Source organism: Pteropus medius, unplaced genomic scaffold, assembly GCF_902729225.1.
Source record: "Pteropus medius unplaced genomic scaffold, Ma_sr-lr_union100, whole genome shotgun sequence".
In the NCBI taxonomy this organism is placed as follows: Eukaryota; Metazoa; Chordata; class Mammalia; order Chiroptera; family Pteropodidae; genus Pteropus; species Pteropus medius.
The window spans coordinates 844,685-856,607 of record NW_024352783.1 but is presented as its reverse complement, the minus strand read 5'-3'; the positions used below and the strand labels follow the sequence as shown (position 1 = coordinate 856,607).

The following is an 11,923-nucleotide window of genomic DNA, read 5'->3' as shown; positions in this document are numbered from 1 at the left end:
TGGGCCACTCTTCCCACTGCTGCCATTACCTGCTCCATTTCCTATAGAGAAATGGCCAGGCAGCATACTGGCTGCAGAGCGAGTTTGTGCTGCACCCTCTCCCCTAGTCCCTACCCACTGGGGGCCCCAGAACCAATGCAAGTAACCCACTGCTCATGGCTCTGCTTAGCAGAGGTACCCAGCTCCGCAGCTCATGGGGGCGGGCAGAAGGAAGGAGCTTATTAGACCAGATACAAATCTAGGGGCCCCACCCAGACCCCTCCCCCTACTTCCGTGGGGCCCTGACTCAGGCTGGATTGGCTTCCCCACCCTGAAGTCTCCTTCATCTAAGGCATCTTCCATCCGCCCTCTCAGAGGCAGGCCCAGCTCCCTGCCTCCTGTTCCTCCCTGCCAACTCCCAGAGGGCTTGCAGCCCAGAAGCCTGCTCACCCGCCAGGAGCACGGCCTTGCCCCAGCCTGCTTGGCTGCCATCCGACCCGCCAAGGGCAACAGCTTCTCTATGCTCTGGGCTGCTGGGGGGCCAGTCATCCTTGACTCACCTTACTACCTTGGGAGGCTGGCCCTTTCTACTCCTCTCTGTGTTTGGCTTCCCATACCTGGCTTGGACCCCTGTGCAGCACCCCAGTGTCTGGAATTGAGCTCCCCCTCCTGCTTCCTGAAGAGCAGCCATGGCCACCTACAAAGTCAAGGTGGCCACGGGTACCGACTTTTTGTCGGGAACGATAGACTCCATCTCGCTGACCATCGTCGGGACCCAAGGAGAGAGCCATAAGCAGCTGCTGAACCACTTCGGGAGAGACTTTGCAACTGGGGCGGTGAGTGTGTATATGCGACCACGTATGAATGTGTGTGCTGTATGTATGTGAGCATGTGTGTCTGTGTGGTGTATGTAATATTATTGTATATATGTGTAATTAATGGTATACGTGTGTGTGTGTTGTGTAAGGAGTGTATGGTGTATGTTCGTGACTGTATGTGTATGTTAGTATGCCATGTGTAGTAAATGTGAGTGTAATTGTATGTGTGAAATGTATATGTGTGAGTGTGTGAGTGTGTGTGTGTATATACCATGTAACCATGTGTGAGTATTGTGTGTGTATGTCTGAGGGAGCATGAAGGATGGATAATATTCATGTAGAAGAAGAGAGAGAGGAGAGGAGGGGACACCAGCTCAGCCGGGGAGGAGTTAAGAGCTCTCCTCTAGGAGGGAGAGGGGAATCCGGAAAAAAGTCGGGGCTCAGTGATGAGTGGCTCCTTCCAGTGTCCCTGCCTAGGACCTGAGGCTCAGGTCTTGGTATTTATTGGTGGACCGTCATGCAGCCTACCTTTAAATCCCTGGTCCCTCGCCGTTTTTTCGCCTTGCTTTTTGGTTATTCCTCATCTCTCTCTCTCCCCTTTTCCTACTTCTTCTCTCTTTCTCCCTCTTCCTCGCTCTCATCACTCAACCCACATCCCTCCTCTCTCAACCCACTCTCGCTCCCTTTACCTCTCCTTCTTTCTCATCCCTTTTCCACTCGCTCTTCCCTCATCCTTTCTCATTTTCTCTCCCCCCAACTCCAATTCCTCTCTCTCCTATTCTTACTCACTCTTCCTAAGTAAAGGTACATCATAACCGGCTTAAATTCATATTGGAGTCTCTGTGATTTCAAATGACATCAGACCAGTCAGTCCAGTGAGAGCTTACCTGTTCTATGATGGAAGGTGCCCTTTGCTGGGCCCTCGGCCCTCAGACCTGACTTTGAGTCAGGTCCGGTCATCTGTTGCTATGTGACCTCAATAAGTCACTCTGATTATGTGGCCATTTCTGAATCGTCACATCTTTATTGATAAACGGTAGAAAAGAGCTGGCTGGACCACATCTGCCCACTCTAAGACTAGGCGTCTTTACAGGAGACCTCATCTTGCCTCTCACTCACACACATTCACTTGGGCCCTTTTATACAACAGCCCCTAGAGGTCTGCATGGCTCCTGCAGCCTCAGATGGCTGGAGATGTGGGTGGGAAGATGGGACTTCAGGAGCTGAGGGTGAAGAGAGGGAGGTTCTGGGTCCCGCCTAACCCTGAGTAGATGGGTTCATCAGGGGACAGTCAGGTTAGAGGGGTGGGAGAGAAGCCAAAGATCGGGTCACCCCAGTCCAGGGAGGTGAGCGTCTCCCAGCATGAGCAGGGCCTGGATGAGGGGCCAGACCAATAGGAGGCCTGAGAAGCTGGGGTCAAGTCCTGCACACTCACTTGGCCCTGTGCTCTGCCCAGGTAGATGAGTACACTGTCCAGTGCCAGCAGGACCTGGGGGAGCTCATCATCATCCGCCTACACAAGGAGCGCTACTCCTTCTTTCCCAAGAACTCCTGGTACTGCAACTACGTGCAGATCTGTGCGCCCAATGGTCGCATCTACCACTTCCCCGCCTACCAGTGGATGGATGGCTACGAGACTCTGGCACTCCGGGAGGCTACAGGCAAGCCCTCACCACCCCATTTCATGTCATTTCATGACAGGTCTCTTGCTCTGGCTAAACTACCCCAGGATGGCCACTCTGGGCTCCCCACAAGCCAGCCAGGTGCCAGCCCCACAGGGACTCCCGGGAACGCCTGCCACTCTTACACATCACTTTAGTCATTGCTGCCTTTCTGGGTCCAGCCCAAGCTGCACCCTGAGGAACAGAAATGGATGAGGCATGGGGTTACCCTCGGGATCTCAGGCCCCAGGTTCTGCCTGAAGTGTGCTCTCCTTTACTTCTACCATCCTCCCCTGGACTCCCATGGGCTACCCAGCTCCTCTAAAAAGACCCCTTGCTACTCTGGGTACAAGCCTCAGAACTCTGATAGGGTGCCCTATTTATGTCAAAAGTGTGTCCTGCTACTCTGAAAAGACTCCCTGTTACTCCAGCAGGGGTCTGTTACCATAACCGGATGCCTCGTTGCTCTAATCAATTGCCTGAGTACTCCAACTGCTTGCTGCCTTGTTTCATTAAGAAGTCTGTTAGTGCAACAGTTCTTCACAGTACTGTAACAGGAGGCCTTGTGCCTTGTTATGATGCCCTGGGTTTCTAATTGAGCATCTTTTAGACTGATGGGTTGTTCCATTACTCCAAAGGATGCCCTGTTACCACAATAGGACACCTAATTTCCCTAACAGGACTCACTGCTCTCCCCAAGTCTCTTCTCAATCCAGTAAGGCTCCATCTCGCTCCAGTAGGAGGCCTCGTTACTCATACAGACTGTTGGAGTTTTCCTTGGTGGTCCAGCTATTTTCCCAGTTGCTTGGTTCCTATGGAAGAGGGACAGGACCTGAGTGCCTGAGCTATTTATGTCTAATCCTGCCAGAGCCCTTGTCTAGCAGGCTTGGCTAGCTTCCTAATATGTGGCTGCTACATGGGGGCTGAAGGCTTGTCCTCTTTTGTCCCTCTGGCTCTGCCACCCGAGCTTCTTCTGGCCTCCCTTGAGGTGAGTGAGAGGGAAGGGCAGAGCTGAAGGGACCCAGGGTGCTGGAGCTCCATCCTCCCCACAGCTGACCACCCCTCTTCCAACTCTGATTTCCCTGTGGTGAGAGCCTTTCCTTGGGAGCAGGAGAATGGGGCCTGAGGTGGGGCAGTGAGAGGCAGGAACAGAGGGAGGCAGGCTTGGGGGAGGGTGGGAAAGCCAAGGGGAAGGTTTCGCTAGGGATACCGAGCATCTTCCCACAGTGATAGGTCTGAGTGGCACGGAAGCAGGAGACAGGCAGAGTGACACTGGGTGGCTGGGCAGGAATGGGGTTAGGTGGGGCAGCTGCCACGCAACACCAGGGCAGGGAGACTTGAGTCACCTGCTGGGTCCTTGGTAAAGTAAGGCTCCCATCCTGGGGATGAGGCTGAGCTGGTGTTCTGGGTTTCACAACTCCAGGGGGGCACTGTTCACCTAGAATGCTGAGGCAGCTGGAGGAGGGAGAGGCTGGCTAAAGGGGCCTTGAGGGAAAATAATGGGCTGCAGTGATAGGCACATGCAAGCCTGGGATTACCAACCAGGATGCTGAAGGAAGACAGGCCTGGATTTGGATCTTAGCTCCCCCATGTACTAGCAGACATCTGGGTCCACTGCCAAATTCTTCTAAGCCTCAATGTCCTCATCCCAATGGGGCTAATAACAGAAGCTACTTCCTAGGGTTGATGTGAGAATCCAATAAGACAACCTCTAAAAGGAGTTTTAAAAAGGCTTAACAACTATTGGTGGTTGTTAGTGGGTGGTGGGTGAGTGATCAGAAGTATATTGGTGGTTGTTAGTGGTGGTGGGTGAGTGATATAAATATATATCTTCTGTATATATTTACGCACCACATATTATGTGATGTATCCACCAGGGCACCCCTTAATCAAATATGATAATATCTTTGCAGCAAAAACTATGCACCAAATGAGTTAAATACTGTCTATAGCCTCAACTAAATTTTGAGCATGTTTTTCTGACCAAGGAATTTGTGCCTAACTTGTGGAAAAAACTAATCAACCTGATATGCATAGCCTTTGGATTTTGGAATTGTGGAGAGCAGATTGTGAGCCTATAACATTTGTCACCTGCCTCATAAGGTTGCTCTTGTGTGATTTTAATTATTAACGTAAGGAAAGTGTTTAGAAAGTGCCCCATACCTAGTAAGTGCTAAATAACTGCTATTTCAGTAGATATGGAAGAGGTACCTCCCTACAGCAGCAGGGCCCAGCTTGAGGGGTAGAACGAGGGGGAAGAAGGTGGCACCTGATCCTTTCTTCTGAGTTTTGGGGAGGAGACACACCCGCCCTCTCCCAAGGTGGACTTTCCAGAGCCGACCTGGGAGGCAGAAACTGAGTTCTGATGCCTGAAGTGGGCAGGGACAGGCAGAGGCCAGGGTTCTGACCTTGAGCCCCCTCTTTGGAATCCCCACAGGGAAGACAACAGCAGATGACACACTCCCAATCCTTCTGGAGCATCGACAGGAGGAGATCAGAGCCAAGCAGGACTTCTACCAGTGAGGGGAGGGTGGCAGAGGCTGAGGGTGGTTGGGGGCCAGTGATGGCTTTGCCTTATGTCACTGGGTTTGGTTCATTGGCATTAGGGCCCATCATCTTGGCTTCTCTTTGCAGCTGGAGAGTCTTTGTTCCCGGCCTGCCCAACTATGTGAACATCCCCAGTTACCACCCTCCTGTCCGGAGAAACCCCAACCGGCCTGAGTAAGGACCTGAGGCTGCCCTGGGGCCCCCTCCCATGACAGACCCCTGGGCTCTGCCCGCTTCTCAAGCCCCGAACCCCAGGTTCCCAGCTTTGCACTCTTTCTCCCAGGTGGAATGGCTATGTCCCTGGATTCCCGATTCTCATCAACATTAAGGCCACCAGGTTCCTGAACTCAAATCTTCGCTACTCCTTCATCAAGACAGCCTCCTTCTTTCTTCGCCTGGGGCCCATGTGAGTGTGTGTGTGGGGCGGGTGGGGGGCGGGAGTGAGGGCTTCTGTGAAGACTGCCCGTCTTCCTCTGCTCCAGGCTGGCCTCTGCCATAGCCTCAAAGGTTGGAATTAGCCAGAAAGGCAGAGTGAGCTGAAAAGACAGGCCAGAGAACCTGAGAGGTGACATTCAGAAGCCGAGAGCTAGAAAAACCTTGAGCTGCGGGCTTGGGAGACCCTGAGGCCCAGAGATGCAGAGAACAGTGACTTTGAGACTCAGAGACCTAAATGGTGTAGGGCAGCTCTGCCACGGTCCTAGCGGGCACTTGGCAACCTCTCTGACAGCCTTCCCGACGTATTCTATCTCCTAGGTCACTGAAATTGAAACTCCGGGGCCTGTTGGACTGCAAACGGTCATGGAAGAGACTGAAGGACATTAAGAAAATTTTCCCTGCCTACAAGTCTGTCATCTCCGGTATGGGGTGGGACATTCCGAATGGAATATGCGGAGTCCAGTGATCTCTGGCGGAAGGAACTCAGAGCGGCGTCCGAGAGGCAGGACCGCGACTTTGGGGCAGTAGGGTGGGAGCTGCAGGCAAACAGGAGGCAAGAGTCGCCCTCTGGCGGCTCCTTGGAAACTGTCACCCTGGGCCCCTCCGGCCGCTCAAGGGGTGGCTGGAGGCTTCGTTTTCCTCGCAGGTGTCCGTTGCCTTCCTCTGTCCCGGGCCTTGGCCTTATGCCTTTCTATCCCAGAGAGGGATCAGGTCGCATCATGACACTCCCGTGCCATCTCTCTAGAGTATGTGGCCGAACACTGGGCAGAGGACAGCTTCTTTGGGTACCAGTACCTCAATGGCATCAACCCAGGCCTGATCCGCCGCTGTACGCAGATTCCAGACAAGTTCCCGGTCACTGACGACATGGTGGCCCCATTCCTGGGCGAGGGAACTTGCCTGCAAGCAGAGTTGGAGGTGAGGCCCCGTTGGGGAGAGACCCCACGGCCTCCTGGCTTTCCTTTTTCCCAGGCATCTCTGTTTCTCCCCACCTCCGCTGCCCACAGAGAGTTCCACTCCCACCTGCATACCTCACTTAGTTCCTAGCCAACCCCTGCATCTGGGGGGCCAGGGCACTCTGTACCCAAAGTGTGGGTCATGGGTGCTCTGTGTGGGTGCTCCTACCTCCCCACCTATCGTGATTCTCCTCCAGAAGGGGAACATTTACCTGGCAGACTACCGCATTTTAGAGGGCATCTCCACCGTTGAGCTCAACGGCCACAAGCAATACCAGTGTGCCCCCCTATGCCTGCTGCACTTTGGCCCGGAAGGGAACCTGATGCCCATCGCCATCCAGGTGCCTGGGGTGCAGGGGCCACCACTATGTGGACATGTTGCCAGTGTGTGACCATCTGTATGTGCATGAATGTGTGTGTGCACTTATGTGAGTGTGTGGGCCTGTGTGTGTACATGTATGCCCCATCTGTGTGTATGGCGACCAGGTCAGCCTGTGTGTGTACGTGTGTGTGTGTGCATGTCAACCTTATGTCCCTGTGTGTGCACCTATTTGTGAGAGTTTGTGCCTGTGTGTGCATCTGTGTGTAAGCATGAGTCTCCATGTGAGTGTACGTCCCTGTGTCTGCATCTGGGAATATACTTATACTTACGTATATCCCTATGTGTGTGTGTGGCTAGTGGTGAGCTTGGTGTGTGGCCCTGTGTGTAAGCCTTGGGCTGAGTCTCTGTGTGTCCCTACATGTGCACATCTGTGTGCTGCCCATGTGCTACCCATGTATAAACTTGGATTTCTATGGGTGCACCTAAGTGTATAGTGTGCATGCTGTATTTATAAGCACGGATATACTGAACTAATCAGACTTAGCTGCTGCTTGGAGAGTCTGGTCTGGCAGAACTGAAGTGCTTCCTTCCCAGAGGTCCCCATTAGGGTCATGTCCAAATTAGAAAAAGTCACCCTTCTGGAGGGGATCAGTCAAGCCTTGATGCTCCTGGCTTGTTAGTAGAACAGCATAGGCTACATTTCAGTGACTTCCCCTGCCCCCAGGGAGCTGGGTACCCTGTGCAATGTACGACCTGCACAGCTGAATGTGGCAGCTGTGGGGCTGAGATAAGAAAGGCTTCTCAGAGGAGGTGGCTTGTGAGCTGGTTCTTGAAGAATCAGTGGGAGCTGCCAGGTAGAGAAAGGGACAGGGGAAGGTACTATAGGCAGTGGGAATAGCAAGAGCAAATGTGAGGAGGAAGAAAAGGTTCTGGTATGTTCAGGGGACCAGAGGGACTGGAGTATAGGGGGCGGAGTTTTTACCTCCTCAGAGTCCCCTTGGTCTCCCTCCTGTAGTAGAGGCCTTTGTATGTGTGTGTCTCTGCCCTCACCTAAGCTTCCCTCCTTCCCCACCCCCAGCTCAGCCAGACCCCTGGGCCCAATAGCCCCATCTTCCTGCCCAGTGACTCCGAGTGGGACTGGCTGCTAGCCAAGACATGGGTACGCAACGCTGAGTTCTTCTGCCATGAGGCCATCTCTCACCTGTTGGGGACCCACCTTATCGCTGAGGCCTTCTGTCTGGCTGTGCTAAGGCAGCTGCCCATGTGCCACCCCCTCTACAAGGTATGGACTTGGGCAAATGGACCTCTGTGAAGCATACTGCTGTCACCTGGCTACAGAAAGCCACTGCTTGCTCAGCAGTCTGAGGGATTCTAGTTAGACTTGGGGAGACAGCTGGGGGCCCACAAAAGAGGACTTGGGATAGGGACTTTTCAAAGTGAAGGGGTCTGATGTTGCAAAAATTGGGTTCCGAGGTCCTTTTGGGGATAACTTCAGTTTTCTCTCATTGTCCTCCTTACTTTCTCTCACAGCTCCTCATCCCCCACACCCGATACACCGTCCAGATCAACAGCATTGGTCGGGCCATCTTGCTCAATGAAGAGGGGCTCACCGACAGGGTAAGACTTCTGCCCCCAAGCCCAGCAAGATATTTGCTTTCCTTCTGGCCTTTACAGTTAGACTAAAACATGGACTTCTCCCTTGCCTTTAGATCATGAAGGGGCATAGAGAGAGGGGACTGGTTAAAGTGGCTGCTGTGTCTACAAGGGCACTGAGGCAGGGGCTGGGTCTGCTGGCTGGCGTGTGAGGATTCCCGGGGCAGGGCAGGCTGGGCGGGGGTTAAAGGAGCACTCGCTATGTGTGAGGCAGGTGTGAGCCTCAGCTGGGAGGATCTGCAGAGACTTCGCTAGCCCCAGTGTCTGCTTCCTCCTTGACAGGGTACATCCCTGGGCCTGAAGGGCTTTGCTGAGTTGATGGTTCGGGCTCTGTCAGAGATGACCTACGACAGCTTCTACCTCCCCAATGACTTCATAGAGAGAGGGGTTCAAGACCTGCCAGGATATTATTACCGCGACGACTGCTTGGCAGTGTGGGATGCACTGGAAAGGTAAGGTCGGGACAACAGTGGGTGGACACCCTGGGATGTTGGAGGTGGCATGGGGACCCTTTAAGTACCTGAGCTTGGGTCTGGCGCCATCTTCTGGCCTTGGCGAGCCACCCCTGCCACCTCTGCCCCACAGGACTTGCTCACCCACAGGCCTGGGGCAGCTCTGGGGCAGGGCATTCTGGGGAAGGTGGGAGCAGCACAATTGGGGAGGTCAAGAGGCATACTGAGGCCTGTCCTCTGGTCAGGTATGTGACAGAGATCATCACCTACTATTACCCATGTGACGCAGCTGTGGAGGGTGACCCAGAATTGCAGTCCTGGGTGCAGGAGATATTCAAGGAGTGCCTACTAGGGCGTGAAAGCTCAGGTATGGGCCTGGACACACAGGCATCCAGCAGGGGCCTGGGGTTATGGGGTGGGCCCACCTGGGCTGGGCTGAAGCATGTCTTATTGAGGGCTGAAGGAGGCCAATCACTGCCCTAAAATTTTGACAAGGCCCTTCCTTGTTTCTTGGAGCAGCAGCATCTCGGAGAGGTTGGGAAAGAATGCGTGGCTGGCCATTGGTTCCTGTCTGAGCTCAGGGGCTTTGGGTCATCTCTGTAGAGACTTAGAGAGGTTCCAGTTCCCCACCCCAGAAATAAATCTTTGTGGACTGAGGAGCTGGTGGAGAGCTAGCAGGCTCTAGAAGGGAAGGAGAGCTCCTGAGGTCATGCCACTTGGGCACCCACTCAACAAGTATTTAGTGAGCATCTGTGATGTGATGAACATTGCTGGTTACTGGGGAGGCAAAAGGGAACAAGACAGGTGAAGGTGCTGTCCTCAAGAACTTCAGTCTTGGGGAGGGTAGTCTGCTCAAGTAAAGGGATAGTTACACTATAGCAGGACTAGCACAGTTTGTGGGGAGGATAAGAGCCCAGGGAAGCACCTAACCCAGCTTGGGGAGGGGTGGTGCATAGAGTGGAAGAGGGGTAGCAGTAAGCTAAGATTTAGCTGAGATCATAGCTAAGATCTGCAAGATGAGGAGGTTAGCAGTGAGATGGCAGAGGTGGGATTGGAGAGTTCTGGGAGCTGCTGACAGCTCCTTGCAACTAGAGCTGAGGGCGGGGAATTAGACAGACTCCAGCTGGGGCTAAGGCTGAACTCATGAGTAGCGGCTGGGTTGTAAAATGATTAAGGAGTTTGGAATTACTCTGAGTGCCAGAGGGAGCTATGGAGGTGTTTGCAAGGAGATCAGATTTGTATTTTAGAGTATTAGGCTGCACTGGCAGTCAGGAGACAGTTTGGGAAGCTGCTGTAGTGTCCAAGGGGGAAGTGACAGGAACCCAGCAAGGGTGGGGGTTGTGGGGACACAGAGAATCCCAGAGAGAGTTGGGAAATAAAAATGACAGGACTTGGTGACTGGTTTGAGTTTGGCAATGGAGGCTAGGTTGGTGGAGGGAGGGGCCGAGGGTGAATCCCAGGTTTAGAGTTTTTGCAATTGGGTAGATGGCACATGTCACTCCTTGATCTGGGGGCCTGACAGGAGGAGCAGTTTGGGGACGAAGATAATGGGTCTGGTTTGACTGTGCTGGACTTTCGGATCCTGGGGTCGCCATGGCAATCAGGGCTGGTTGTGTATGTGGGACAACAGGGAGAGAAGTTAGCAGCTTGGTTAGGTATGAAATCAAGAGTCAGGTTACTGAGAAATCCATATGAAGTGAGCAGAGTCTCAAAAGAAGTGTATGTATGACAGGGAGTGGATGAGGGGCTGTACCGAGTCAGGGCAGGGAAGCTAGGATTCTTCTAAAGCCTTTCCCCTGCTGAGACTTGGGACCAGAGAGGTCCCCCTAAGGAGCTGGAGGAGAGATCTGAGGGTCTCATCTCAGGCAGGTGCCTGGAGCAGCCCTGTAGAACATCTGAACAAGGCCAATTGAGGCCCCTCCCCAAGGCTTGTGCTCTGAACTGGGTTGTGGCCAAAGGAGGGCCAAACAGGCAGGATGGGGGCAGGGATGTGGCAGCCCGAAGTGTTGGCATGACAGTTTGAGCTGGGTTTGTTTGCGTCTTTTGCCGGTCAGCCAGAACCAGGGCAGGACTGATGCTGCCCAGGCCTTCTCTTGCCCCTCAGGCTTCCCCGTGTGCTTGCGAACAGTGCCTGAGCTGATCCGATATGTTACCATCGTCATCTACACTTGCTCTGCTAAACACTCAGCTGTCAACGCAGGGCAGGTACCTGTGCTCACCAGCCCCTGCCCCAATCCCTGCCCCAGACCTAACTTTAGTCCCAGTCCTAACTTCAAACCCAAGCTCCACCATAATCCCTAGTCAGGCCTAACCTGTCTCAATCTGAGTCCCAGCATCAATCCCAATCTTAATTTAAACTCGAGAGACCCTGGGTGCTCTCTGACCCGGAACCCCTCCTCTACTGCACCTCCAGCTGGAGTTCACCTCCTGGATGCCCAATTTCCCATCAAGCATGCGGAACCCACCAGTGCAGGCCAAGGGGCTGACCACTCTGGAGACCTTCCTGGACACGTTGCCAGATGTGAAGACCACATGCATCATCCTATTGGTGCTCTGGACACTCAGCAGGGAGCCTGATGACAAGGTGACCTGCGGCCTCAGGGTGCAGATGGGGGTGGAACTCTGGAGCATGCCAGCAGGGGCCAGAAGCTAGGGGCTACCAAGAGGGGCAGTTAGGAGAAAGACAGGGACAAAGAGGCTCCTGAAGGGGAAGGGCAGAGGGGTGGGGGCCTGCTGTGTCCCAGCTGCTTGGTTCTGTGCCCGCAGAGGACCCTGGGCCACTTCCCTGACATTCACTTTGTGGAAGATGTCCCACGGAGGAGCATGGAGACCTTGCGCCAGCGCCTGGCCCAGATATCGCACAACATCCGCCAGCGCAACAAGTGCCTCCCCATCCCCTACTACTACCTGGACCCCGTGCTGATCGAGAACAGCATTTCTATCTAGGATGGCCCTTCTCTCCTCACCTCTCCCTGCCTTGCACAGAGCTATTTTCAGAAAAACCAAAAAAAAAAAAAAAAAACCCCCACAAAAACCAATAACAAAAACACTTCAAGCAGAAGCCTTGGGTCTGTCAGTGGGCTTGGTTGTTTAGTGGATA

At 53.7% G+C, this 11,923-nt stretch overlaps 1 protein-coding gene across 2 annotated transcripts; it reads left to right on the top strand.

The window, feature by feature from the left end:
* The first annotated feature begins 630 nt into the window (after positions 1 to 630).
* On the top strand, positions 631 to 11,873 carry ALOX12B (arachidonate 12-lipoxygenase, 12R type). Of its 2 annotated transcripts, none has more exons than XM_039847652.1 (15): positions 631 to 815; positions 2,254 to 2,458; positions 4,896 to 4,977; positions 5,093 to 5,179; positions 5,289 to 5,411; positions 5,759 to 5,862; positions 6,186 to 6,358; positions 6,594 to 6,737; positions 7,797 to 8,000; positions 8,249 to 8,335; positions 8,654 to 8,823; positions 9,069 to 9,190; positions 10,928 to 11,028; positions 11,237 to 11,407; positions 11,590 to 11,873. In XM_039847652.1, the coding sequence occupies exons 1-15, from the start codon at positions 669 to 671 to the stop codon at positions 11,767 to 11,769; spliced, it is 2,100 nt and encodes a 699-aa protein (XP_039703586.1). In that variant the 5' UTR covers positions 631 to 668; the 3' UTR covers positions 11,770 to 11,873. The 2 variants fall into 2 exon arrangements, with proteins under 2 accessions (XP_039703586.1, XP_039703587.1); XM_039847653.1 differs by having other exon boundaries at positions 669 to 819; positions 2,258 to 2,458; positions 11,590 to 11,769.
* The last annotated feature ends 50 nt before the right edge of the window (positions 11,874 to 11,923 follow it).

Coding starts and splice junctions, on each gene's coding strand:
- ALOX12B (XM_039847652.1), top strand. CDS start 669: ATGGCCACCTACAAAGTCAAGGTGGCCACGGGTACCGACTTTTTGTCG. Junction 2,459..4,895: donor GGCACTCCGGGAGGCTACAG/GCAAGCCCTCAC, acceptor GAATCCCCACAG/GGAAGACAACAGCAGATGAC. Junction 4,978..5,092: donor GCCAAGCAGGACTTCTACCA/GTGAGGGGAGGG, acceptor TTCTCTTTGCAG/CTGGAGAGTCTTTGTTCCCG.